The sequence below is a fragment of the Cryptomeria japonica genome, chromosome 10, assembly GCF_030272615.1.
Source record: "Cryptomeria japonica chromosome 10, Sugi_1.0, whole genome shotgun sequence".
NCBI lineage: Eukaryota > Viridiplantae > Streptophyta > Pinopsida > Cupressales > Cupressaceae > Cryptomeria > Cryptomeria japonica.
In genome coordinates this window covers 276,347,672-276,374,794 of record NC_081414.1, presented here as the reverse complement: position 1 = coordinate 276,374,794, position 27,123 = coordinate 276,347,672, and the positions used below count along the sequence as shown (strand labels likewise).

The 27,123-nt window shown below is 34.3% G+C and overlaps 1 protein-coding gene across 1 annotated transcript in view; it reads left to right on the top strand.

Moving 5' to 3' along the window:
• The window catches only part of LOC131035467 (peptidyl-prolyl cis-trans isomerase CYP40), a 38,281-nt gene extending 20,538 nt beyond the window's left edge, over nt 1-17,743 (top strand). Inside the window, exons 6-9 of the mRNA XM_059213027.1 lie at nt 15,684-15,759; nt 15,888-15,925; nt 16,052-16,135; nt 17,145-17,743. Of these exons, the coding sequence (XP_059069010.1) occupies nt 15,684-15,759; nt 15,888-15,925; nt 16,052-16,105 (168 nt within the window). The 3' untranslated portion in view covers nt 16,106-16,135; nt 17,145-17,743. The remainder of the gene's footprint in view (nt 1-15,683; nt 15,760-15,887; nt 15,926-16,051; nt 16,136-17,144) is intronic.
• Nucleotides 17,744-27,123: the final 9,380 nt, after the last annotated feature.

Below are 27,123 nucleotides of genomic sequence, written 5' to 3'. Positions count from 1 at the left end.
GGGGTTGTGTTGAGTCCTTTCTTCCATCACATGTACATATTTGTTTGATTTTTTTTCTCTTTGGAAAAGAGTTTTTCCCTATTAAGTTTGGTTTTTTTTTTTGATGGGTACTTAACATGGCCTTGTAGGTAGGACCCATTTATCATTTTCTTTTAAGTTTCATTTGATGGGTGGTGTTAGTGTGAACATGGTATATTACCTGACTAGTTTCTTATTAGGTCCCACTAGTATACTTAAGTTTACTTAGGTCATATGCTTTTTGTGTTTCACGTCGTAAGATTAAGGCACATGTCATGATTCTATTCTATTTCATATTATTGTTTTTGCATCTAATGAATTTGCAAGCTTTAGAGCAAATTAATTGCTTCTCTCTTGTGTGAAAGGGTATTATGTTTGCAAGTGATCCTTTAGTTGTTATGGGCCCGATTTGCCTTACGTTTTGAGACATTGTTGGGATGGCCAAGGTAATTTATTTTTGATTAGGGACGGTTGGGGATGTTTTTGAGATGCTCCCGTGTCCTTGGAATGTCTTGGTATGGGTACACAACAGAAACTCTCAAGGATGAAATTAGGTACAAAATTATAAATGATAGAATCCCCAACGATAGGCATGGTGGTAAGATTATAGATATTACAAAACATACTAAGTACAACTATTTTTCATTTTGGGCTATTAAAGAAAAGTCGGCCTTTAACTCCGAATCACTCTCTTTATCAAGTTGAGTCTTACCCATTGAGATACCAACTTTTCAATTGTATAATATTTACAAAACGATTTCAAAGTTGAGAACACATTTGACAATGCAGTATCAATTGTCAAATTATAAATATTAAAGATAAACCAAAAGATTATATCTTGTGTTATTGGTTTAATGGGGTATCAAGCTAGGGATTTACGAAAGGTCTGTGGGTTCATTTGGGATGAACCTGGTATATTAAAATAAAGTTGTTCCTTAAGGCCTTAAAGCTTCCGATTATTACTTAAAATTAAAATCACTTGTCATGAAATTTGGGTTTGAATGGTTTGATATACATGATTAATTGATCTAGCCATTAAGAAGCTACAAACCCACTTTTCCCTTAATCATTATGCTTCTTTTCCATCTTGACACTACAATTTTTTTTTTTTTTTTTGCATTTTTTAAATTATACTTTGGCATCTGACATTGACTCGTATGCCTAAAAATGCCCCCATTAACCCCTAAAATGTGGATTCCAAGGCATTTTAAAGATGAAAATGAAATGATTTCCCTCATTATGAGTACAAAACAATTTTTTTTATTCATCCTTGCTTGACTTTCATTTTGGCTTTACATTTGCACAAATAGAGTTGAATGTTTATCAATGAAGGTTCTAAAGTGGTTGGTTTGCTATTCCTACCAATGTGCGATAGCCCATTTGTTCTTGTAGAGGAATTTTTTGCAAAAGAGGTATTGGTTTTTTTTCTTGCACTTCTTTAATTTACAAATTAACTCTTTTTTTTTTTAATTAATCTATGGCATATGCTTAATTTTTTAAATGGGTTAAGTTGTATGTGTGTGTGTGTGTGTGTGTGTGTGTGTGTGTTTGTGTGTGTGTGTAAAGGTAAAGGGTGGCTTTTTAAAAGTTTTGAACCCTATTACAACTAAGTTAACAAGGATGAAATTAGGTACAAAATTATAAATGATAGAATCCCCAACGATAGGCATGGTGGTAAGATTATAGATATTACAAAACATACTAAGTACAACTATTTTTCATTTTGGGCTATTAAAGAAAAGTCGGCCTTTAACTCCGAATCACTCTCTTTATCAAGTTGAGTCTTACCCATTGAGATACCAACTTTTCAATTGTATAATATTTACAAAACGATTTCAAAGTTGAGAACACATTTGACAATGCAGTATCAATTGTCAAATTATAAATATTAAAGATAAACCAAAAGATTATATCTTGTGTTATTGGTTTAATGGGGTATCAAGCTAGGGATTTACGAAAGGTCTGTGGGTTCATTTGGGATGAACCTGGTATATTAAAATAAAGTTGTTCCTTAAGGCCTTAAAGCTTCCGATTATTACTTAAAATTAAAATCACTTGTCATGAAATTTGGGTTTGAATGGTTTGATATACATGATTAATTGATCTAGCCATTAAGAAGCTACAAACCCACTTTTCCCTTAATCATTATGCTTCTTTTCCATCTTGACACTACAATTTTTTTTTTTTTTTTTGCATTTTTTAAATTATACTTTGGCATCTGACATTGACTCGTATGCCTAAAAATGCCCCCATTAACCCCTAAAATGTGGATTCCAAGGCATTTTAAAGATGAAAATGAAATGATTTCCCTCATTATGAGTACAAAACAATTTTTTTTATTCATCCTTGCTTGACTTTCATTTTGGCTTTACATTTGCACAAATAGAGTTGAATGTTTATCAATGAAGGTTCTAAAGTGGTTGGTTTGCTATTCCTACCAATGTGCGATAGCCCATTTGTTCTTGTAGAGGAATTTTTTGCAAAAGAGGTATTGGTTTTTTTTCTTGCACTTCTTTAATTTACAAATTAACTCTTTTTTTTTTTAATTAATCTATGGCATATGCTTAATTTTTTAAATGGGTTAAGTTGTATGTGTGTGTGTGTGTGTGTGTGTGTGTGTGTTTGTGTGTGTGTGTAAAGGTAAAGGGTGGCTTTTTAAAAGTTTTGAACCCTATTACAACTAAGTTAACAAGAAACCATACAAGGCAGTTGTCAAACAATACATTGGAAGTATAACCTCAACATAATTACAATAGAACACAATCTATAGCACAATTAGAAATAAAAACCATATGACACCATAAACAAAAAAGGAAGGAGACAAAAGAGTTAGGGGGATCAGCTTAGATGATCTTGGCATTTCTAAATAAATCTGCTCATTAAAGTCTTAAAGCTTCCCATTATTACTCAAAAGCAAATTGATCAATTGCAAGATCACTTGTTATGAAATTTTGGTTCGGATGTTTTGATATACAATATTAATTGATTGAGCCATTAAGAAGCTACAAACCCACCTTTCCCTTGATCATTTCACCTCTTTTTGGTCTTGACACTACAAACTTTTTTTTTTAATTGTTTCTGATATGCTCCCCTAACCCTAAAACGTGGATTCCAGGGCATTTTAAAGACACTAACAAAGTGATTTCCCTCATTATGAATGCAAAACAAAAATTTCCTTCATCCTTGCTTAACTTTCATTCTTGCTTTACATTGCACAAATAGAGTTGAAGATTGATCAATGAAGTTTCCAAAGTGGTTGGTTTGTTTATCCTACACGTGAAAGAGCCCATCCATTGTTGTAGAGGAAATGTTTTGCAAAAGAGGTATTGTTTTTCGAGTTTTTGGTCTTTTTTGTTTTTCACATTTATTAATTTTCAATTTAACTCTTTTGTTTTGTTTTTATTCTTCTATGAATTTGTCGCATATGCTTATTTTTTTTAAATGAATTAAGTTGTATGTGTGTGCATTTGATAAAAGGTACCAACCCTATCACAACCTACTTAACAAAAACCGTAGACAACACATTGTAAGTATAACCTCAACATAATTACAATAGACCATAGTCTCAAGCACAATTAGAAATTAAAACCATATGATACCATGACCAAAAAAAGGAAGGACACAACATCAAAGCTCATCCAAGGCTATGGCAGCCTTCTACTTGTATTTAAGGCTTGGATATGGGTGCTCATGGCTTTTGTGGTTAAGGTGTTGGCATCCTTGGCTTGTTTCATCACCTTGTATGTACTTGGCTTAGAATTGGCCTTTTCTATTTTTTACTCTCTAATGTAAAGCTTTTATGTTGAGTGATTTGGTGATAATGGACTTACTGAGGCTCATAATTTTTTGATTGTTTTCTTTCATCTCCGTAATATCAGCCTACAAATTGTCAAGCCTCTCATTGTTTTTGACCAACTGCTCTTTCAAATTGAGAAGCTCTTCTTTGTAATATTAGACAAAGACAATGGAAGACTTAAAATTTGCTCGCTTTACACCATAATAAAGCATGATGAAATAGAGTCATCAAAGAATAGGTGGATAGTGTCTTGTTGTCATGAGTGGGCTCCATTGTCATGAAGGGAGATAGCTGCCACCTCTTGGGGAAAGTAATCTTGAAACAATCATTTTGCATATGCTTAATTTGAACTCCACGGTTTGTGAAAAAATCTACTAGTTTGTTGCACTCCCTAAAGATACACTAGATGACCACCTTAGTGAAATTAGATAAGAGGGACTAGGAGTCACTTATTAGGTGATTTGGAGTGCAACCAAGAAGGGAAGATTGAAGGAGACAATCGAGAACATTTAACGAACCTCCCTCCAACTCCAAGAGGCTTACCCTAGATTTGTAGGTAACAATTGACCCCAAAAAGCTGCAGAAGCTTTAACAAAGTGACTAATTTTAAAGCCCAAATTAATGGCAAAGGCACTTAGGACTTTACTTGAGTGATCCCTAACATTCCCACCACCTCCCCCAAAGCTTGGATACCCTTTGAATCTGTCAAAGTTGAGCTTGCACCAATTTGGTTTGGGTTTGAGCCAATGGGAGAGGTTGCAAGGGAGGATGGGGATTATTGAAAATGTCTAAATGCCATCTCTTAGAAAACAAGGACTCTGAAGGGATGATGTGAAGATGACAAGGTGAGAGGGAACAACGAGAGATGACAAACATAAAGTTTCGCTTGATAGTGTCGGTGGATGACAAGGCCACTCTAAAAGTAGCGGTTGAGTAAACACTCTACTGTTCCTTATCAAAGGACTCCATTGAACATGGGGAAGAGTGGGTAGATCACAAAAGCTTAAGAGTAGGGTTAACAAAAGGAGAAGACCATTGGTGAATGAGGTCCAATAAAAAGGAAGCATCCAAGACAAATTCCTCCTCAACATTGCCAAGGACACATTTGTTAACCAGAAAAAGGTCTCTTTTAGCGAGGTTGTCCATCTAGAGAATTTTATTTTGAGTAACAGGTGAAAGAAAAATACTAACTTTTGGGGTTAGGAGTTTCAACCATAGAATGGTCCAAAAGGGAAAGGGTAGGCTGACATGAAGGGATGAAGAATACCTTGAGGAGAGAGTAGGACTTAGAAGGGGTGGCAAGCCACACAAGGAAGTTTGGTTTTGTAGATAAGGGAATGTGGAAACCTTTTGGCAAAACCCACAACTTGGCAAGGAAAGGAGAAAAGTCAGCAATAGTGGTAGGAAAAGGTTTCAATTATGCTTAGAACTAATAGCTTCAAAATAATGTTCCACCAAGCAGCCAAAGTTGGATTTAAGAAAATTCATGATAGGGGGCCCCAATCCAAGAAAATTTATGATAGGTTGCTAAATTTTGAGATCCCTCTCCAAAAATGAGATCTGTTGATATGAATATCTTCAAGCAGGATGGAAGGAGGACTATTAAGCGTGAGATATTTTGCTTTGATAATAGAGTTCCATCCTTGAAGTTAGTAATGAGGCGCCAAGCACTTTTAACAATTAGGGTGGCATTAAACTTTTTTTGACTTTTCAAGCGCAACCTACAATACTTAAGAGGCATGCTTGTCGCCAAGAGATAAATGCAAATTTGTTCCTTTCCTCTGTACCTCTCCATAGAAAACATTTATGAATTTTCTCAATTTTGGGAACTATCTTTGAAGGAATAATGAACATGGGCATAAAATAGACCAGATTGTTTTGTAGAGTAGATTCGATGAGTTATAGCTTCCTTACCTAGGAGAGAAGATAACTTTTCCATTCTACTAATTTTTGTTAAATCTATCTATAAGTTTCGTCCATGATCCTTCTGCAACGGGGTTAGTGAATTTAGGAATGCTCACGTAGGTTGTCAAAAGAGAGACCTCTTGACATTGAAGTAGCCTAGCCTTTCTTTTTTGTTGGATTGAAGGAGTATTAATAAAATAACATTGCTTGCTAATGTTGACTTTTTGGTTTGAGGTCTCTTCATAATTTCAAATTAAATTTTTGATTTTAGTGGGTTTTGACATTGATGCATCCCATGATGAGTAATAGCTTGAGTCGAAGAGGTGAACTTAAAACCTTTTCTTCTCCTCATAGTTGCAATTAGGTTGAAACTTCTACCAAGGTCTTCAATGAAAAGGAATATAAAGGGGGATAGGGGACTCCCTTGTTTGAGGCCACAACTTCCACCGAAAAAACCATAGGGAGAGCCATTTCTTATGACAAATATTTTGGGATGGTAAGACAACTCTAGATTAGCTTCATAAACCTTGACCCAAAGCCAAATCTCATCAACACAACACCCACAAATGAGCTTTTTGAATAATGCTATTGCCTCATCCTTAATCATATCTTCATTATGGATAGAGTTACCATTGTCATCTATAATTTCTCTAATCAAGTTAGTAGCTTTATACTTTAGGGTGTTGAGAAGGTAGAATTTGATATCCTTGGCCCCCTTGTCGAGTCATAAAGATCTAGATCTTTGTCCCTAGAAGGTTTCTTACATAGAACATTGAGTCTAGCAAGATGAAAATTTTAGTGAGTCTAACTTGAATCAAAGAAGCTCCCATTTTTCTATTTGACCAAGCATATTGAGCTGCTCTTAGTTCATTGTCAAACAACACATGATGAAAAAAGTTTGCAAAGTCATCCTTATATTGAGAACCCTCCATTTTATCACTTAGAGAAAGGGGGGTGTTGAAATTTCTAGCAATGATCTATGTAGTGTTACCATTTAATTTACTAAAAGCATTGAACTTTGTTGAAAGTTTTATTCTTTCACTTGAGAGTGTAGGGCATAAACATTTGAAACTATGCATGAGAAATTGCCTTTGAGATGGGAAAGGTGGATATCAACATGATGGGAGAAACATAAAGAGTTGATCTTGAGACGATAGATGGATTTCACAGAGATTTGCTTGTGTTTGGCATGATGCCATTAGTTTTTGTGCCTTGCTTGCATGCAAAGTTATGCCTTCTTGTGCATTGGTTTCTCTTCTCATCCTTGCTCTTGTCACAACTGCGTGCTTTATTGTCTACTAGACAACTTCTTTTCCACCTTGAGTTTGAGTTCATAGGCTTCCTCAATGAATTGAATGGTAAACAAACACATTTTTTGTCCTAGGTGGAGATGCACAGTCCATTCACATAGGTTGATGCTTTCTTAGTGTGGTCTTCCACATGACTAGTGTGAAAAGTAAAGTTAATAAAACTCCTCCATGTGCTCCTCCGTGATTTTCTCTCATTGGTGTAGGTTTTGGAGCTTCTTGTGTAGATCTAGCCTATAATTGGTTGGCTTCCTCTTAAGCTTGGCTACCATGTGAGACTTTTGTGAGATCTTGTGCTTCTTCTCTTGTGCACAACTTTTTGGGACCAATTTCCTCCAGAAAGCAACATGCCCTTTCAATTTCGTGCTCACATGTTTGATCCTTCTTAGGTCCTTCCTTGGATTTAAGCTTCTTGAGTAGCTAGGGGGATCAGAACTTGGCTTGCTTCTAGCCTTCAACAAGGTGGTGACTATCTTTCATCACTTTCTATATCTACAACAGTTCCTCGTACATTATGATTTACTCTCTCATCTTCGTTGTTGTCCATTAGCACAAGACCTCTTCATTGTGCAAACTTGATAAACTTGAGCTAAACATGATTGGCCTCCAATGTGTTGGCTAGATCTGCAATGCAGGCCAGTTGCACCTCTTCCTACTCTACTAGCCGTCATCATTGCCTCACATGTAATGCAACAACACCTCACATAAACTTCATTAATGGAAACTATCATGAGCTCACCTCTAAGGCTCAAAACACAAAGCTCTTATACTCGATTGATGCAGATGTTGGTTGGGAGTCAAATGGACAGTTGTTGAATAGTTGCGTAGAGCACACATACAAAATCAAAACAAGGAAGAATGGCAACAGTGGAAACCAAATAAAATTGCAGCAAATAATGAAAAGAATACAAAGGGCCAACAATATATGAAACCTAGTTGTACAATGCTACCTAATACTAGAGATATATGTGAACGACTCTTTGCAACTGCAATCAAGATCTAAGCTCTGTGCAAAAACCTAATTTGTTTCTTTCAGATGGCCAACCCCTTCAAATGACTAGGTCTTCATATTATATAATGCATGCCACTTGTGCTACCACATAGGATAGAAGGTGGTTGCTGCAATAAATGCACAGTAGAAAAAGGTAGCTGACTAGTACCGTGTCATTTGACAAAGAACAATCCAACCACTCCATAAATCCAAGCTAATGTTCTTTTGGCTTCAAAGCTAATGCACTATCAAAATATGTAATGATGCTGTATGATAGAAGCATTGTGACAGAATGACTGACTACTAGACTTCTGACATCTGTTGATCATTGTAAAGTATGTGCATGGGCTTAATGATTGATCTTTAGCATAAAATAATTCATACTCGGCAAAGATGTGTAGGGATGTGCTAATCAATGACAAAACATGTGAGATACAAAAATCTGCCCAACCACAACACAATGCGTGGCTAGGCCAGTTGATGACAAACTACCACAACACATGACACACAATAGGCTTGCATGCAGGAAGCTAAACATCTATTTCTGGGTAATGCAAGATTGTGCTAACCTAATGCTCTTGCATTGGTTCTGTATTTAGTTTTGTACAGTTTCAATATTTCTTATTTTTATATAGTAAATACTTTATATATTATATTGCTGAAACCAGCTGCACCAAACCTAGGAAAAAAAATGCTGGCTCACCACCGAATGTAAGCCTAAACTGGTAGCATGCCCTACGAGAAAACACTAGACCAAATTATATAATTAATGCTGAGGTACCATAAATAAATGATTTTTAATCTTCTAGTAAACCTGGAGAGGTGACATAGCCTACTACCAGACATTTAACATGACCAAAAATCATAATTCATGCGGAATGGAAAGATTAACAGTGACAGCATATCAACATGTAAACTTATATAAATAATTGTTAATCTTTTAGTTTCTTACATATAGGAAATCAATGTGTCGAGAGCATCACAAAACTACATAAATGCTTAGGTGTTTGCTGTGCCGAGTCTTTCAGAGGTATGATCCTCACCCAAGATTTTACTTACAGATCTTATCAATTAATCAGACAATGAAGATGGTTCCTTAACACTGTTATTACCGTGTATTACTTTGGGCTTTTCCTGGTCCCTAGTTTCAGTAATGATTGCAGTTCTATAGGGTGGCCATCATAGAAGATACTGCAATCATTCTAACGGTGTTAAATAGTTTTTAATTTATGAATTTCTCCATGGTTATATTTGAATAGTTCTATTTTGACGTATTGATTGAGAATGGATACTGTTTAATTGGATTTCTAGTTTCTAATATGTAGGAGAACTTCATTTTGAGATCACATGAAGACCATATACATTGAACTAAGGATATTAAAGGCATTTGTTTCATGTTCTGAAATTTGTTTTTAAATCCCAGATTGCAGTCTGTGCATTGTGACACTTATTCTTGATTATGGCGATCAATCAACCTCCTTGGGTTTTATCTTTTCTCTTTATTAATGAATGAGGATTTCATTAGTTTTTGACAATAATTAATCTTCCTTCAAAATGAATTCAGAAACAGATGTAATGTGTCAACATCTATTATTTTGTATCAAAATATAAAAAATGCATGTGATGTTTAAAATTTAAAATGCTGAATGTGGTTCTATGTTATTTAAATTGCATTCTTCTGGGGTTTGGGATGTGGCATGGAAGGAGGGATGGGACCTGGTGTAATAGAGGTGATAGATTGTGAAAAAACATTCCTTGATGGCCCCAAATATCTGAAAAGTCAAGGAAAAATCAAATTAGAATAAGATTTGTTTCATGGCTGTGATGGCTGGCACATCTTGTTCATTTTCTCTGTCTTGATGGATTTGGGATGCTAGCACTAGTGGCATTCCTTATCCTTGCAGCATGCAATGCTGCCCCAAATCATGTAGCCCAGGTTATTGGCCAAAGCTTTCATGCTTATATGAAACCTAATTCATATTCCTTAGCCCATCATAAGGCATAAAAATAAAGAATTGTTGTGATCCAATTTTTTATGAGGCAGAGATGGTTGATCATTTAACAAACAATGGGAGTTGAGGAGAATTGTGCTGATATAGTTATACATATACATATAGTACTTGAAAAACTAGTTTTGAAAAGATGTATGACAGTATAACAGAATAAGAATTACATTTCAAATGAAACTATAGGAAATTTGAAATACTAAATCTAAATACCAAGATTTCGTCAATGCTAATTGCTAATTGCTAAATAAAATTTGACAAATGAAATTGTCAAATTGGAGATTTCTATTATATCGAAAAAGGAAAATATGAATATTTGATGCCATTGCAAAGTCTATAATAATAAAGATGATTACATGATTCATCATTACAATGAGTAGCCAAATATAAATACTAATAGCAATTGCATTACAAAAGAGACTAGAGTCAAAGACAAAATGACAAAACTAACTTTTTAAAAAAATTTTAATTTTAAACGTTGCATATACGTGGGGTGACGAGAGACGTCTGGGCTTCTTCCAAGGAGACGTCTCCCCGTCTCCGGCGGCGCTTGGGTGGCGGGGGCGGGGGACGTCGTGTCCTCGTCTCCGAGACGTGGCCAAAAAGGGGGAGGGGGGGACACATCCCCGTCTTCGAGACGTGACCAAAGGGGGGGGGGATGCGTCCCCGTGGAACACTGAAAAAAAAATGGATCCCTGAAATAGATAAACATTTCATTTGTCATTCTCATTTGGTGTAGGTTTTGTTTATACCAATATTTTTTTTAAACTGCATGAATGAAGTTTTTTAAAACTAAATTTAGGAAGATTTACGTCAAATTTTAAAATACTCAAATCATGCATGGGTACAATATCCAACGTGTATCCGGGTTGTATCGGATACGTATCCGTTTCAGATAAGGGGATATGCGCGCCCAGGGAGAGACAAAAGAGTATCTGGCTACTGTGAATTTAGTCCACTTGTTGACCTAGGTTTTGCTTGCAATTTAGGGACAAATTGTTTTGAAGGCTACTAATCAAAGGGACCTCTAGAGAAATCCTCTAATAATCTGTAGGGGCAACTAAAATATGCACTGCCAATAGCAGTAGTGATATATAATGTTGTCCTATTAAGTATTGCATGGTGAGTTGCAAAGCTCTTCCTAGTTTGATAGTAGATGGATGCCTATACTTGGCTTATAGCATTTTGGCTTCAAACATTTTAATTTTTAGTTTCAAAGCATTTTCGTCTTTCTCTTTTCCTCCTCGGTTAGAGTTAGCTTAGGATAGGCAGGAAGCCAGCCGTCAACCTCGAGATTGACTTGTTGGTCAGAACATGACATCTTGAACCATCAACAACATTAACATTTCAATGCCTCGACATAAAGAATCCTCAACAATAATCCAACAAAGTTATAATACTTAAACAAAAAAGTCCTTATAGTTCACGTGGTAGCTTGAAACGAAGTGAAATGAGTGTGAAAGGTTGAAAATTAGCAATGTTGGAGGCATGCCCTAATTTGTCGGTTTGAATTCCCTCGTTCACCTTTTTTTCTTTTGTTCTTGGAGATTGAAGTTGGGAAAATGAAAAACATATTTATAATTTTATACTGGCCAACTAGTTCAAATTGGCAGAAACAATAGGATTTTGAAAAATTGCATTTTTGACTGGGAAAATTGGTCAATGAACAAAATCAGCTGGTTAGTTCAAATCAGCATAGCCTCCTCGCTCATAAGTGATTTGACAATTAACTTCCTTTTTCTTGGACAATGATTAGTCTCCTTGGATGGATTGATCTACAATTCTTCTCATAGTATTGCTTTCAACAAATTCATCTCCTTCCAAATGGATAGGATCTGTGTCGCTGTATCTTCTAGGGCATCCTTGCCTTTGATTTACTACATCCTTTCCAAGGGCTCTCCAAGGGCTTCCTTGCTCTGAATCACTTTTCCTAGGATTATTTTTTAACACCAAATGTTAGAATAGTTTATGCACAGAACTTAGAGAATCGAGTGGCACCCACTTTGATGTGTGTATACTTGTATTTTTATTGGATGGCAAGGTTACTTTTGTGGTTGTAATGTACATTGTAAGACACCTTTTAGACATAACCAATGTGGTGTTATCACATCATTTACATAAGCAGTAAATCCATGTGTACAAAGTGTAGTCTAACATTATATAATAACCAAGTAGTTTCATTGCACTCACATCAAAACTATCATCTGTAGGCGGTGCACAAATCTGACCTGGAAGTAGTAGTAGATCATATCGTCTCTTATTTTTTGTCAAGTATGAGCTTATTACAAGGCCCAACTCCTTTACTACATAAATCTAGAAAGTTTGCCTTGTTGGATATTGCTGAGAAGTTTGTTGGAATGATGTGTTGTCATTGATGTCAATATATTCTTCTGTGTATTCCAATGTTGCAGTCAGATTAAATAAGCTGGTTTGGCTAGTGTGTTGCAGTTGAGCTGTTGCGGTTTAATGGGTTTTGAGATAAGTATCTCTAGTTGATTTAGCAAAAGTTTCAGTGGTCCGCATGATGATTTGATCAAGTTATGAGGTTCGATATTGCGGTTGGTTGTTCAGTTGTTCTGGTTTCTGCTCCGCATTGCTCCGAAATTGCAATATCTTGGTTTGCGGATTTGGCAGTGTTTGGGACTTTCATATGTCCTCAATTCAGATGGTTCGTGATTTGGAGGTCCACAAGCGAATCTTTTAGTTTGACAGTCAGTTCAGCATGTGTTCTTGAGGTTCGGTATATTGATGATGTAGATTCTAGTAAGTGGTGATGTTGCGGTTGTTGCTATGGTGATTCACGTTGCTTGTGGATGTTTCTAGACTGTGTTCTATCCTTGTTGATGGTTCGCATTGATCACTGTGCGCATTATTGATCATTTTATTGATCCAGTGATGTTCTTCGTGTTATGCTATATTCATGGTGATTGTAGCGTGTGCGGATGCTCGAGGCGTAATTCTTGGAAGTTTTTCTTGCGTGCGGTGTCAATTTAGGCCCAGACTATGTCTTAGCCGACATTGTTTTGGTTAGCATGTGTTGTTGTAGCGTGTGAGGTTAATGTTTTGTAATTTGTATTGAGGGTTGAGCCTACCTTGAAATATAGGTTGATGATTTGTATAAATATATGTAATAATCATGTGTGAGATGTATTTGCGTATCTGCATTGTATCTGCGAGTGTGTGATCGAGTAAATGCGCAAATAAGTGTTTTGATCTTTCGGAAGTGTGTGGTAGAGCAGATCAAACTGTGCTTAACTGGAACAGTAACCAGGCATGAGAAGATGCTATTTTATCAGTTCAATCCAGATGTTTTTTTAAGACAGTGAGTCTTCCTCAAGGTTGTACCCCTTCTTGTTTTGTGGTTTGAGCAGTGAGCTCTAGGCAGTGTGCTTGAATGCATGTGCATTCCCCTTTGTAATATTTCATTTACTCCTAACAGGGTATTATCTCATTGTGGGTAGGTTCCCACCATGGTTTTTCCCTTAACCGGGTTTTCCACGTCAAAAATCTTGGTGTTATGTGTGTTATTGATGTGGTGTTGATTTGCGCTGAATTTAATTTTGAGTTGTGTAGAGTTTGTGAGCAAAGCGATTCACCCCCCCCTCTTAGTTTGCTGCCTTGTTGCCAACATTCCTTAACTCTTGTAAGGTTGCACTTCCATTCGAGGCTGCAAATATTTGATTTTCAAAGCATGTTCCCCCCCCCACTGACTTATGGCCCTCATTTATGCCAAGTGCTATTGTAAACTGGGTTGGAAGGCCTCTAAGCATATTGGGTCAACATCTTAGATGTTTAATTAAAAAGAAAAGTAGTCCAACTGAGATTTTAGTTTGGTTGCCTTTAACTCTTTTCTCTCTTTCACTTGGGCTGCCCATTTCAAATTGATCCTCATGTTTGCTCGAGTAACTCAACTTAGCCTTGAAAAAAGGCAACACATTGCAAGTGCAAAAACCCCAACTATTTGTGGATCCACAAAGAAATAAGATCTTTTCAATTTGTTTTCTTCATTACCCATTGCAAGTGCAAGCTAAAAACAACTTCAAAATCTCATTTTAAGTTTTCAAGTGAGAAGAAAAAGAAAAACAATAATTTTTAGCAGGCTTATTGCTAGGAGATATCTAATTTGTTCAGTACGTTATCATTGAACCGATGGATGGTTCAATCACAACATGTTACTCTTCAATTTTAATAAATTAAAAAACATGATGGAGTGGACAAGGTAAAATGATGATGGCTGACTGGAAAATACTCTTCTTCCTCTCTTTTCCTCGTCTGTTTCTTGTTGCGAATGCAAAATGACATGTGTTTAGGGTTTAGAAGTTGCAGTTGGGTGGTGATTCTTTGTCAGTCCCTAATTTAGTATGGTAGGTTTAGCTATGTTTCATTTTAAACTATTTTTTTGGTCTTTTTGAAAATGTATATGATTGTCCATGGGCTTTCCCAAATTAGGGGCCACCTTCCTTTTTGCTCACATCTAAAGACAGGAAGGGAATGTTTCCTCCTTGTATTTGGGATGTCCTGGTTGGCATCTAGAACCTGGGGCCATGTCCTTGTGGAACTAAGAGATGAAATATTTGAGGGATGCTATTACAATGTTTCTAATTGTCACAACTAATGATTCTGGTTACACATTTTGTTTTATAATTTTATTGTGTTCGTGTTTGTAGATTAGATAAGTTGTGTTAAATTGCACTGAAACTTTGTTTTCTTCTAACTTTCATTCCTAGGAGAGGATTACTAATTTTTTCCTCTTATCATTGAAGAACATATCATATTTCCTAATCTCTGAACTTTGATAGATATTTCCTCAGTGTCAATAGTTGGCTGTTTAGATTTTATGATTTGTGATTAGCAGAATGGGTATCCTTTCTTGCCAGTTCTGGGTTAGTTATGCTTCAACTTTTGCATGGACATTTATGTGTAGACTATTTGAATGTGCCCACAGAAGTCACAGCCTAAATTCTATGCTTGCAATCTTGTACCTTGCAACCTTGGATTATTCATTGGAAATTCCAAATAATATTGCAAAACTTTGTAATGCCTGAAAAAAAATAATTTTGAGAAAATGAATTTTTATTATATATGCTTATAATCAAATCCCATTTGCAATTAATGTTCATATAGATAAACACTAATACTCGTGTTACTAAAATTCTACTTAGTATTTGTTCTTATCCAATTAAGAACATCATTGGTGCTCTATTTGTTGTAACTCATCGCTTTTGGAGGAGTCTTAATCATTTCTTAAACATCATAGATACTGATGTATGGACAAGAATCTGGATGCTGTTTGTTCTACTTTATGTTTTGTTCTTTATGTGACAATGCCCGTTGTGCTCTATTTGATGTTAGTCACTTTGGAAATCATTTCTAAATGCTATATGTACTCATGGAGGAATGGGCAAGAATTTGCTGATACTGTGTTATCATAAGCCTTCTGTAGGAAACAACTATCACTTACCTCTGAGACCAGTTTTTCGAATCCCAAAATTACATCCTTTGTTTCTTATGTCCAATATTTAAAAACTTATTGTAGGATTTTCTTATCGGATTGGGTATTGTTGAATACAATCTTACAATGTTTCTTATAGGAGCATATTACATTCTTGCAAAACAATTTTGATTTCATTGCACAAAATGTATTTGTTTGTCTTTTGCAGGCACACATGGCTCTAAATGATGTAGATGCAGCTGTTGTAAGCTTTCAGAAAGCTTTGCTATTAGAACCCAATGATGGTAATTCACATTATATTTTTTGTAATTATTGAAGCTCATAATTCATCATACAGTTTTGTTTCATATGCTTCACAATTTATCTCCCACTTTGTCTACCATCTCACAAGAACTGTGTTTGTTTGGTGCAGCGGGGATCAAGAAAGAACTTGCCATTGTCAAGAAGAAGGTAATTAATAATTGAAGGAAAGTGGGAATAACAAATATTCGAGTATATTGATTAATTCTATCACAAGAAGATTATATTGTGAAGTAAAGCATATATTCTAATCCAATAAAAGAATATATTTTGCAGATATTTGACAGGCATGCACAGGAACGGAAAGCCTATGCAAAGATGTTTCAATGACTGAATTTTATAGAAGTATGCTTTAGGTAGGTTTTATAGTCTTTGTTTTGTCAATTCTTTATGTGAATTCAATCCTTGTTATTGTGGTTAAGTGCATCACTAGAATTGCAATAGTTTTTTGACATCGATAGGAATTTGATCATCTGGATTTAAGTATGGTTGACATCTGTTAATGCATGATAGCTTCGGTAAGATAAATGATTGAATGAGAGATAAATGAAGTCTCTCATTCAATCATTTATCCTATCGATAATTATGATGAAAACCTTAAAGCAATTAATCATTCATTTGATAACCATTCTTCATTTGCATATAATTAATCTATTCAGTTCGATCAAATGCTTAATATCGATAATCATCCTACATCATTATTTATGTTCACCGATTACTAAGTCATGCTAATGCATTCCGATTTATATCGGTTAACATAATTAATAGTAAACAAATGATAAACCGAAATTAACCAAACACCGATTAGTATCGGGTGTTAATATAAATTAACACCGATTGATATCGGGTTATATGTGCACCGATTAATATCGGGTGGCATGGTAAAGAAGCCCCGATTATCTTCGGGCTGTTAAGGTTAAGCATACACCGATAGTTATCAGTTGTTAAGATAAAACATATACCGGTTGGCATTGATTATTAATATGCACCGTTTGTTATTTATATAATTAGCAAAGGGGCACGGTCAAGTAATGTCTTGATCAGCCATGACCGATCAAGGCATTGCTTGATCGTACCCCGCTTGCTATATATATATCGAATGGCATTTGTGAGAAAGGACATAGAAAATAACAAATGCTCCTCTCACCTGCCACACAAAAGAAGATAGTCAGATTCATATTTTAATTCAGTAATATATAGAACAAGATAATATTAAATAGAATATAACTTGCATATTGAATGTAAATTGAACATCATTTACAACATCAACTATATTTCTCCTTTACAAGATTGATATTTTCTTGATTTTTTGCAGACCTATTGTGCCTATTTTGAGCGCTACATGTTTTTTGGTTTTACATACAGGTAGACCGGGCCAGGAAAAGTCCAGGTCCAGAACAGCCATATGCAACAATTTATATTTTCAACAAATTTCTTGGGATTCTGCAACAGACGTGCTGAATAAGTTAGAAACCAAGACAGACAAAAACTGCAGAAAAAAATAATAGAAACAACTTGAAATTGACCATAAATGTTAATCTGTAATTATGATCAATACCCTTTTTGACAATGCCTTGCAAGATCACCAGAGGGATGAAGTACTTGGCTTTGAAAGAGTACATCATGATAAATTTTCTATAATTTGTTGAACGTAGGCAATGGTTTTTGGACTTGATTTTCTTTTTGACGGGAACAGGATTTCTCTAGATTTTACACGGTGTGGCACAATCTGAACAAGACTGATAGTATTGGCATCAGCTTGATTGAATTTTCCTTGATTGCTAGCATTTTCTAAATTTTTTCACCGGACATAAATTCAAGCCAGAGAGTAATTGGTGGTTATAGTCTGGTTACAAAGCTCAGGAACCAGTTCGGAACTGTAATGCATTAACATCAATTCAAGAAACTCATGTATACAAGAGGAGCATTCTTTTGAACCAAAATATTTGATACTGGTATTCCTTGCAATCTGATGTTTTAGAAGAATTTCACAAGTATTTGGATTAATTTTACATTTTTAGAGTAGATTCTTTGGTTTCTGTGTTTAAGAGAAAAACTAAAAATAAAGTTGGCCGAAGAGATAGAACAGATATTTTGTGAGATGGGATGTACATTTTTGAAGTCAAGTGCCTTTTGTGCCAAGTATTTTTCCCTTAGCATGTAGATGAATACCTGTATTCGTAATAAACAAATTTTAGTTTCGTGATTTCAATAATTTCCATACTAGTTGGTAACCAGATCAAAATGTGGACTGGGACATGTTCACCTGATTGTTATTGCATTCAGGGTACACTATTTTATCGGGATTAGCTATTTTGAAGGTACCAATTATACATTATTACAATTTAATTTCTCTTGAATAGAATATAGGTAAGATACCAAAGAAATAAATTAATGCAAATCTTTCATTTATCTCATGCCACTGAGATGCTTGTATTTTTGGCTAATATATTATTTGAAAAATAGCGAAAATGTGGGTAAACTATTTCAAGGCAAACGTAACTAAGATATCAATTTTTTCATCTCCATTTTTCTCGAATGCCTGTAGTTTTATGCATCTTAAAATCATGCTAATTTAAAATTGAGATGCTTTGTTATGAGTGGTGTACGTAAATGCATTATAAACCATGATAACTCATTTCTGCATTTCTACTTAATGTTTGGGGTTTTTGACGATGTTAATCTAAAAATGTATTTAGATTGTACTTTTGCTATATTTGTTGATGAAACAGAAGCAATAGCAAAAACAGTCGTCTTAAACCATTCTTATTTTATAAGATACCTGGATGAAGTGCCAGATATTTAACCCGTCAGGTGCGTTTTGCCCATTGCAAGAAAAGAATTGAATGGTGGTGAACAAATATTGGATAAGCTCCATGGCTATTATATGAAGTATCGGATGGTGGTTAATATATGATAGCTTTAAATGAGAGCAAAAAATATATGCATGAATTTTAGATAAGGTTAGTTTTAGTTGACTATGATCTGGGTCTGTACATATTAGTTATCTTTCTAGAGGATTTTTGATTGTGAATTGTTAGTGTAATTAGCTCTCCTCTATAGAATAGTTATGTATAAGTTACACTATAGTCCGGCCATGAGAATATTTTTCAGATTGCTTTTAGCTAGAATATTCAGGTCCTAAATAAAATTGCTGTAAAATTGGATTTCCCAAGGGAAATCATGTTATAGGTGCTGCAAAACAACAATCACAAATAAATTAGCTGAATTACTGTTTATTGAGGGATCTCTTGTATCGTCCTGCTAAGCTTTGTTAATATATTAAATCTGTCTCCATATATGACCATTATGTGATGATAATGGAGCTTGTAGTCAGTTGAATTTTTTTGACCGATAATATACACTTCTATACACCTATTATGCTGCTTGATTGTTATACTATGCATGCTGCGTTGTATGAATGCCGCTTTTCATTTACCCATGCTAATAGCCAAAGATGTCTATTCATCTTGAATGAAAGGACGAACTTCTAAATCCATTGTAGATGGAAAATTTTTAGTGCCGAGGAAAGATGCTTAGATTTTTAAATAAATGATTTTGTGAAATGGGATTGCAAATTTAATAAATGATTTTGTATCATATAGTTTCAAACTCAAGTAGAGAAATGTTGGATTTTATTGGTTTTGTTAAATGTCTTTAGGCGGGCATCCCTTGTTGAATACTTAGCATTGGGCTTGGTAATCCAGTTGAATTTTAGATGGCTTCTCGTGGAGTTATCATTAATGTTACCACTAAACATGAAAAAATATGAACACAAACTAGTAACTTCAATAATAACACATATTAAGTAGGTATAGATTACTCCCACGCTTGGGAGAACTATTGTTTAAAGTTTAGACCAACAGAGGTAGAGAACTATAGATGGCTTTTGGACCATTGGCCACTCGCCATTTTAATTTCATGCTAGTTGGTTTTGAAGACATATGGAGTGATTTTTATCTCCCATCTTTAAGCTCCAACCATCTATTTTGCGACTTTAGTTGACTACAAATGCTTAATAACAGTTCTAGTTAATTGTAGAATTGTGTAAGCAAGGAAAATGAAAAACACAAAAATAAACAACTTGATGTTTAATTGTATGTATGCTACTTCTGGATTTGATTGTTTAAGTTTTTTTGTATCGATGTAACGGATCACACTTTGTGATCCATCATTAGGATGATAGAGATCACAAGGAAAAAAAAACAATGGATCACAAAGGGTGATCCGAAACATCAATTCAAAAAAAAACTTACATAATCAAATCTAGAAATGGCATACAATACAGCCTCATGGATTGTGGAAATCTACTAGCATTGAATGAGGGATTGTTTTCATTAAATTTTTTTGAATGCATTTAGAGGGGTGCCCTTATGTACGATGCCAATGTGATTCTGTTAATTGGTGCAATGATTAGATGAAATGGAACCTAAGTCCTAAAAAATGTTTGGAAATTAAGGAGGACAAAATTATAATCAGCATAGGCAACACTGATAATAAGTGAACTTTGTGCTTAAATCAGCTTCATAATCCTCAAGGCCTTATATCATGTTATTTTCCATTTCATTTATTATTATTAATTAATTAAATAATTCATTAGATTGTTTGTTTGTTTTTTTGTTTTTTTTTTGAGTAAAATGCATTAAGTGTGAATTATATTAGATATACATAAATATACAATAATTGATATTATCAATTAATTAGATTATTGTTAATTCATTTAGTCTAAATAAATAAATATTCATTTTCACTTATTTCTCCATCAATAAAAAAGCTAATTACCCATTTATATTCCATTATAATACTTGTTTGATTTCCTTCTATTTTTAATCAATACATAACTATTAGTCAAAAAATGAATAAAACAAATTAATTATCTTTACCCTTTTTAGAGTAAAAAAGGAGTTATCATAACTATTTGACTATCTTTAGTTGATGAACATTTTTCATTCATCTCAATCAATTTTCAATTGTTCATTAAATATCAAATCATCATCATTCACAACTTCAACAAAGGTGGTGGTTTTTGTTGGTAAGTTTGTCTCATATTTATTTTATTTGAACTCTCTAGTTTGACATGAGCTTTTATTAGATTTAGGATAGAGAGTTTTATTTAAATTCTCTTTTTGTTTTGTTCTCAATCATATACTTGGCATCCTCGACAAGACATTATCCTCTTTTTTCTTTTTTCAGGCTTTTATTATTTGTTTTGAATGGTTTGGTTTTTTCATGTTGCATGCATTTCAAGTCACTTTTATGCAATTTGAACCTTGTCATTATGTCTATAAGGTGCCAAAACTTATAAACCAATTATCTATTGGCTTCTTGGTTAAATTTGTAGTTTGAGTCAATTTTTTCTTGGAGGGGCCTACAACCTTTGTGTAGACATACAATATAATTTTTAACATAATTAATTTTCAAATTACAAAATGTCACAACCCTTCTTTATCACTTTTGTATTTAAAATACAAATTCTATTATATTTTTTTGGATAAGCTATTTAAATGATTGAATGAATATTATAAAAGGATAAATAATAAAACTCACACACACATATGGAAAATATACATTTTTCTTAATTATTTATTTAGTTTTCTTCATCCAATTATGGCACATGTTGTAGGAAGAATAAGAAGCTTTTAGAGGATTCTCCACCACCTTGCATGTAATTCCTCCCACTAAGTCTAATCAATTTGCATGAAGTTCAAAATTGGGAAAGAATATTTTTTTTTAATTAAAATTATAGATAGTGGAATAGAGGGATTTTTCTTATAAATGATATGCAAGTTTTCAAAAATGGTAGTTGGTTATTCCATAAAGAAATTCTTCTCTCAAGAAATTTTTTTTTGTAGTCATATTTCATTTTTTGAAAATAGCTAAGATTGCTTTGGAGGATTTTTTTCAAGTTTGAAGGATCAAGGGAGGCTAATTGAAGGATTCATAGGGGATTCTACATCAATTGCAAGCATCCAAGCTCTTTTTATTTAGTTTTATTTTATTTTGAATCATGCATCTTATTCTTGTTGCAAATTAGATTAGATCAATTTGTTCAATTTCCTTGATGAGAATAAGATCAATTTGTTTTAGTTTCTTGCTGAGAACTAGATTAGATCAATCTTTATTCATCTCTCTGGTTTTTCGAATAGAAATCCGAGTCTCATCTTTTTAATAGATCTCACTGTGAATAATCCTCTGTGATATTCTCATTTGATTTCATTATCTAGTTATATAAATTTTCTGTGAAAATTAGTTGAAATGAAAGGATAGATTTCGCTGTGAATAATCCTCTGTGATATTCTCATTTGATTTCATTATTTGGTTATATAAATTTTCTGTGAAAATTAGTTGAAATGAAAGGATAGATTTCGTTGTGAATAATCCTCTGTGATATTCTCATTTGATTCCATTATCTGGTTATATATTTTCTCTGTGAAAATTAGTTAAAAAGAAATGATAGATTTCACTGCGATTATTTTCTCTTTGATTATTCTAAATCTCTCCCTGTGATTATTTTTAAATCTCCTTGTGAGTTGAACAAAGACCTCTTTGTGAATATCAGTTGAATAAATCCTCCTGTGAATACTAGAAATGAATCCTAGAAATAAACAATTTCCCTGTGAAGTCTGGAAATAAACTCCCTCCCTGTGAATGCTGGATAAAGCTCTCTCTCTCTCTCTCTCTCTCTCTCTCTCTCTCTCTCTCTCTCTCTCTCTCTCTCTCTCTCTCTCTGTGTAAATGATAAACTCCTGTTTACTGTGATAATCAATAAAAAAAATAAAATTATTTGATCATCTATTTTTGTTCTTACTTTCATAAATAAATCTCTTTTGTTTTTTTTTAAGTAAGGAAATATGAAACCATATATGTAAAAAAAATCGCATTCAATGTCAATATATTTTAATGTTTTGGCACGGTCTTCGAAAAACGTCCGAAGACATAATGGCAGCGTTTAGGGCGACGATATTGAAACCGCCGGGGGTAGCGGTACCCCCCACTACCCTGTGGTCACTATAAGTGGCTGCAGGGGAGTGGAGGGGACCCCGAGGCCCCCTCAACCCTGCGGGCCTGCACATGCAAGACCGCAGGGGGGTGATGGGACCCGTGGTCCCCACTCCCCCATTTGCAAATAAAACAATAAATTCATTATTTATTTTTTTCATTTTGTAAATAGTTTTTTTTTATCTTTTAATTTGTAAATTAGAAAATTTTAGTAATTACTTTGGGATTAAAGTTAATAGCTTAGATTTTTAATTTTTAATTGTTAAATTTAGAAAATATTAAATTCCTTCCTTAGTATAAATTTTAGGGAAGATTATAAATATTGGGGATTATTCATGATTAAAGTATCTTTGGTAAATTTTATATTCGTAAATTATAATAGACCAATTCTTTTAACTAGAATCATTCATTCCATATAAGATCCATTCGGCACTTAGTTGGCCTTTAGCAACTAATTCACATTAATATAATTTGAATCGAATGCCTAAATTAATCACTATTTTTGGATTGCTTAATTATGCACTCAAGTTACACTATTCTTATATCATGCAAATTTCTTATAGATTAACTACATTTATTTGACGATATCATGCAAGTACACATATAATTATTAATATGCAAGTTTTTCGTATCCAAGTTATATTTCAAGTTATGGTTTTATTCTATGTAATTCATCAAGCGGTTATTTCAATTAATTAGAAATTATGCTCGTTCAATTAGTAATTGTTTTCAAGCATGATGTTTTCATAGCTTCTTAGTTAGAAAACTAAATAAAGGAAGATGGAAACCTAAACCTAGTAGCGTTCGGTATATACGGTGCCTCTGGGTCATGCTTACGGGTAATGCCGTTGTGTTGAACTACTGCACTTAACGCCTAATAAAGCTACATCAACGACGTATGTGGCATCGTCCCTATAAATCGTCGGGGAGTAATAAGGGTCACTTGGAAGTTAAAATCCAAGGGGCGGGTAATCCCCCTTGGATCGATAATCTAATAAGATAATTTTTAAATGATTTTTCATCCGTTGAGAGAAACCGTAGTAAATCCCCTTTAGGGTTGGTTAAGTAAGATGCTTTTATGAAATTGTTTCTTTATTTTGAAGAGATATTAGTGATTGGCAATTTGGCCAAGGGTGACGCTCATGATAGGTGTTAGGATGTAGTTGTTAGGCCACAATCAATAGGCCATCTTGAGCCTTTGTTTAAGTGCTACCATCGTGGGTAGCAACCGCAGAGAAACTGTCTGGGACATTGACCCTAGAAAGGGTTGCGTACCCACTAATTAGTTTACATCAAACCATAGAATAGAAAATAGAACTACATACTTTACGCCTTGATCTCGTGCTAAAGCGGGTATGTAGGCAGTCTTGGGACAGAGTTGTCCCTCGTACTCAGGCGTTCGTGGGTGGGGTCTAGGCTTGGTAAAGGAAGGATTGAGTAAGAATCCTATTTGAAATATAAAGATAATTAAATTGGAAAAAGTAATTCAATGCACAATCGGAAGGAATCCCATATGGATTCGTTTGACTTCCCGAGGCTTTAAGTCAAATTCCGAGGCGGAATTCAAGCTTGTATTATGCTATTTAATTACTCCTAAGGACGATGACCTCAGTGCACTTCTGTTAGAAGAGTGTAGTACTTAGTGAGTGGCTCAGGACCCGAATGGTCCCGATGAGTCTAAGTCTCTGGCCAGAGCACCTCCTATCCCGATTGGATAGATGCCTACCCCATATGGATAGATGCCTATCCCGTATTGGATAGATGAAATCTTAAGTCCCGTATGGACAAATGCCTAACTTGTATGGTTAGATGCTCATCTCGGATGGATGAATGCCTAATCCAAATGGATGGATGCCCAAAGTATGCAATTGAACAAAACATAATGATTAAATTAAACACACACAAAAAAAAGAATACTCAATTTTGTTGAGTTAATTATGGTGGGTTACTACACAAAATTAGGGCTTTTTGGCTTTCTTGCATATATCATACCACATTTCTTTGTGGGAACCTTCTAGTTTCTTTTTGCATTTACTATAGGCCTTTTGATTTGGTTAAATCTAAGAGCCTTTCCCCTTTTCCCTTCTAAATGGCCTCGACTTTTCATTCCTCCATAGTTGCTACTAGTGGAGTTGAAAGTTGAATGCTTGACAACAACATGCTATGGCTCTGTTGCCCAAATGACTCCAAAAATTTGTCCTAAAGGTGTTTCATGAGGTATGTCTTCTTATCCACCTACATATATTATTCTCCCACTTCTAGAATTCAAATGTATTGAGAATTTTACTCCTATGGTTTACTTTGTGGGAATGGCCCTCGTTGAAAGTGTGTTATGTGACTAGGTTTCCAAATCTTGAACCCCACATGGGCTTTGACTGGTCGCCATGAAAAACTTTTCTAAACGTAATTTTTTCTTTTTCATTTTGCTAAAGCCAATCATGCCTAGGTTGTTCGCACATGGGGTACTTGCCTTATTTCTTCTTTCTTTCTTACTTTGAAACTTTGGACTCACGACTTTTTTTTTGTCATGGGCGAAAAGTCTAGTCTCTTCGTGTCTCAATTTGGGTTGACTTCCTCAACTTAGTTATGCCTTTCTAGCACAATGTTTCCTAGATAGCAGCCTTAGTGGGTATTGTTCTTTATGTTGAGCTTGAGAAATTTTAATTGGCTCACCCTAATTATTGGGTCTATGTTGAGTTTGACGTCTCAAAAGACCTTAAGAAAACTATGGATATTCAAATTAGTCTCATTACTCCTAAAGAATCCAGTACATCAATCTCCCAAATACTTGTTATCGATGCCAAGCATCCGACCATAAGATTAGGAATTGTTTTTTGGTTATTCAACACCTTATAACTGCCTCACAGACCCCTACGAGCTTGCCATCCCCTTCTAAGGATGAGGTTGGTTGGTATATAGTGGTAAACGACAAAGCCAAGAATGGAAGTGCCCCTAAACCCCCTTCAAAAGTTTTTGGGCAAGTAGTCTCAAGCTCCAAAGTTTCAAAATTTACAAAAGTAATTATATATATTCAAAATATAGAATTGAAATTCTAGCAATTGGTATTTTTATGTTTTAGAGAATCTCTAAAATTCAAGAAAACGTGGCTCAAATTTAGGGTTTTAAAAAATTTCTAAAAACAAAAAGGTACAAGTGCCACATCTTTTGCTAGTATGATAGTTTTGAGTGAAGCAATTTCACCCAAAGTCTATTAAGTTGGAACTATGTTCTAGGTTTGAGGATTCAAGTTTATAGTATTTTTCCTACTTTATTTTGTGTAACTATATCACTCGTAACTTTGTGGCTGTGTAGAGTCCTATTAGTGAAAGTTGTTTCAAGTGCTTTTTTTTTCTCAAAACTTCTACATCGTCCTAAAACATATTACCATTGAAAATTTCACCCTATTATGTAGTTCCAACAATTTAATACTAGCTCCACCCTGGTTTTTAAAACCTTTTCCCGCTTTAATAGGAACCTTTCATTTACTTCAATGTCTTATCATGAAAAATATTGCCTATTTTATTCATATCTTCCAAAGTCAGTTTCATCAATATTATAATTGAAAACATATAAATTGGAATCACATAGAGAACCACCTTTATGAGGTAATTTTTCTCATTAAATTACAAAAAAATTCTTTCTACTTTTCCTATTTTGATTTAGAGATATTTTCAAAAAGATATTTTACCATATCTATATATCCAAGAATACTAAGATATATACTTGGTAAAGATCGTTTGAAATCCTAGGATAAACAAATAATTTGTTGTAAATGTGGACTAACATTAAAGGCTTTTGGTTTCTTTATATTTCTAGTTTGCCTTGAAACATACATATACTCATCCATAATCTTCTTATAGATTTTTTCTTTTTCTATATTTACCACACTAAAGAGGAGGGTATCATCCACAAATGTTGAATGAGTGACCATCTATTCTTTTTTCACACTTTTTATTCTTTTCAAACTACCATTACATCTTAATACATTGATATTGCCATCAAATTCATTTTCATTTAAAAAAGAATATGGATCTAGTGGATCCCCTTGCCTTAGTTCCCTTGGGTTTTGAAAAAAGTTAGTATGCAATCTATTTACTAAAATAAAAAAGAGTTTTGACACTAATTTCATTACCCATTCTTTCCTTATTAGAGAAAACTCAAAAGATTAAGAATTATAATCAAGAAATACTAGTTGAGTCTATAACACACTTTTGCAATATCTGTTTTAATTGATATTCTTATATAAAATGCATGTAGAGTTTCATAGGCTAGTACTATGTCATACAAGATATATCCACTTTTACAAAACCACTTTCCTTGCTCAAAATCAAATTAGGAAGGAAAATATT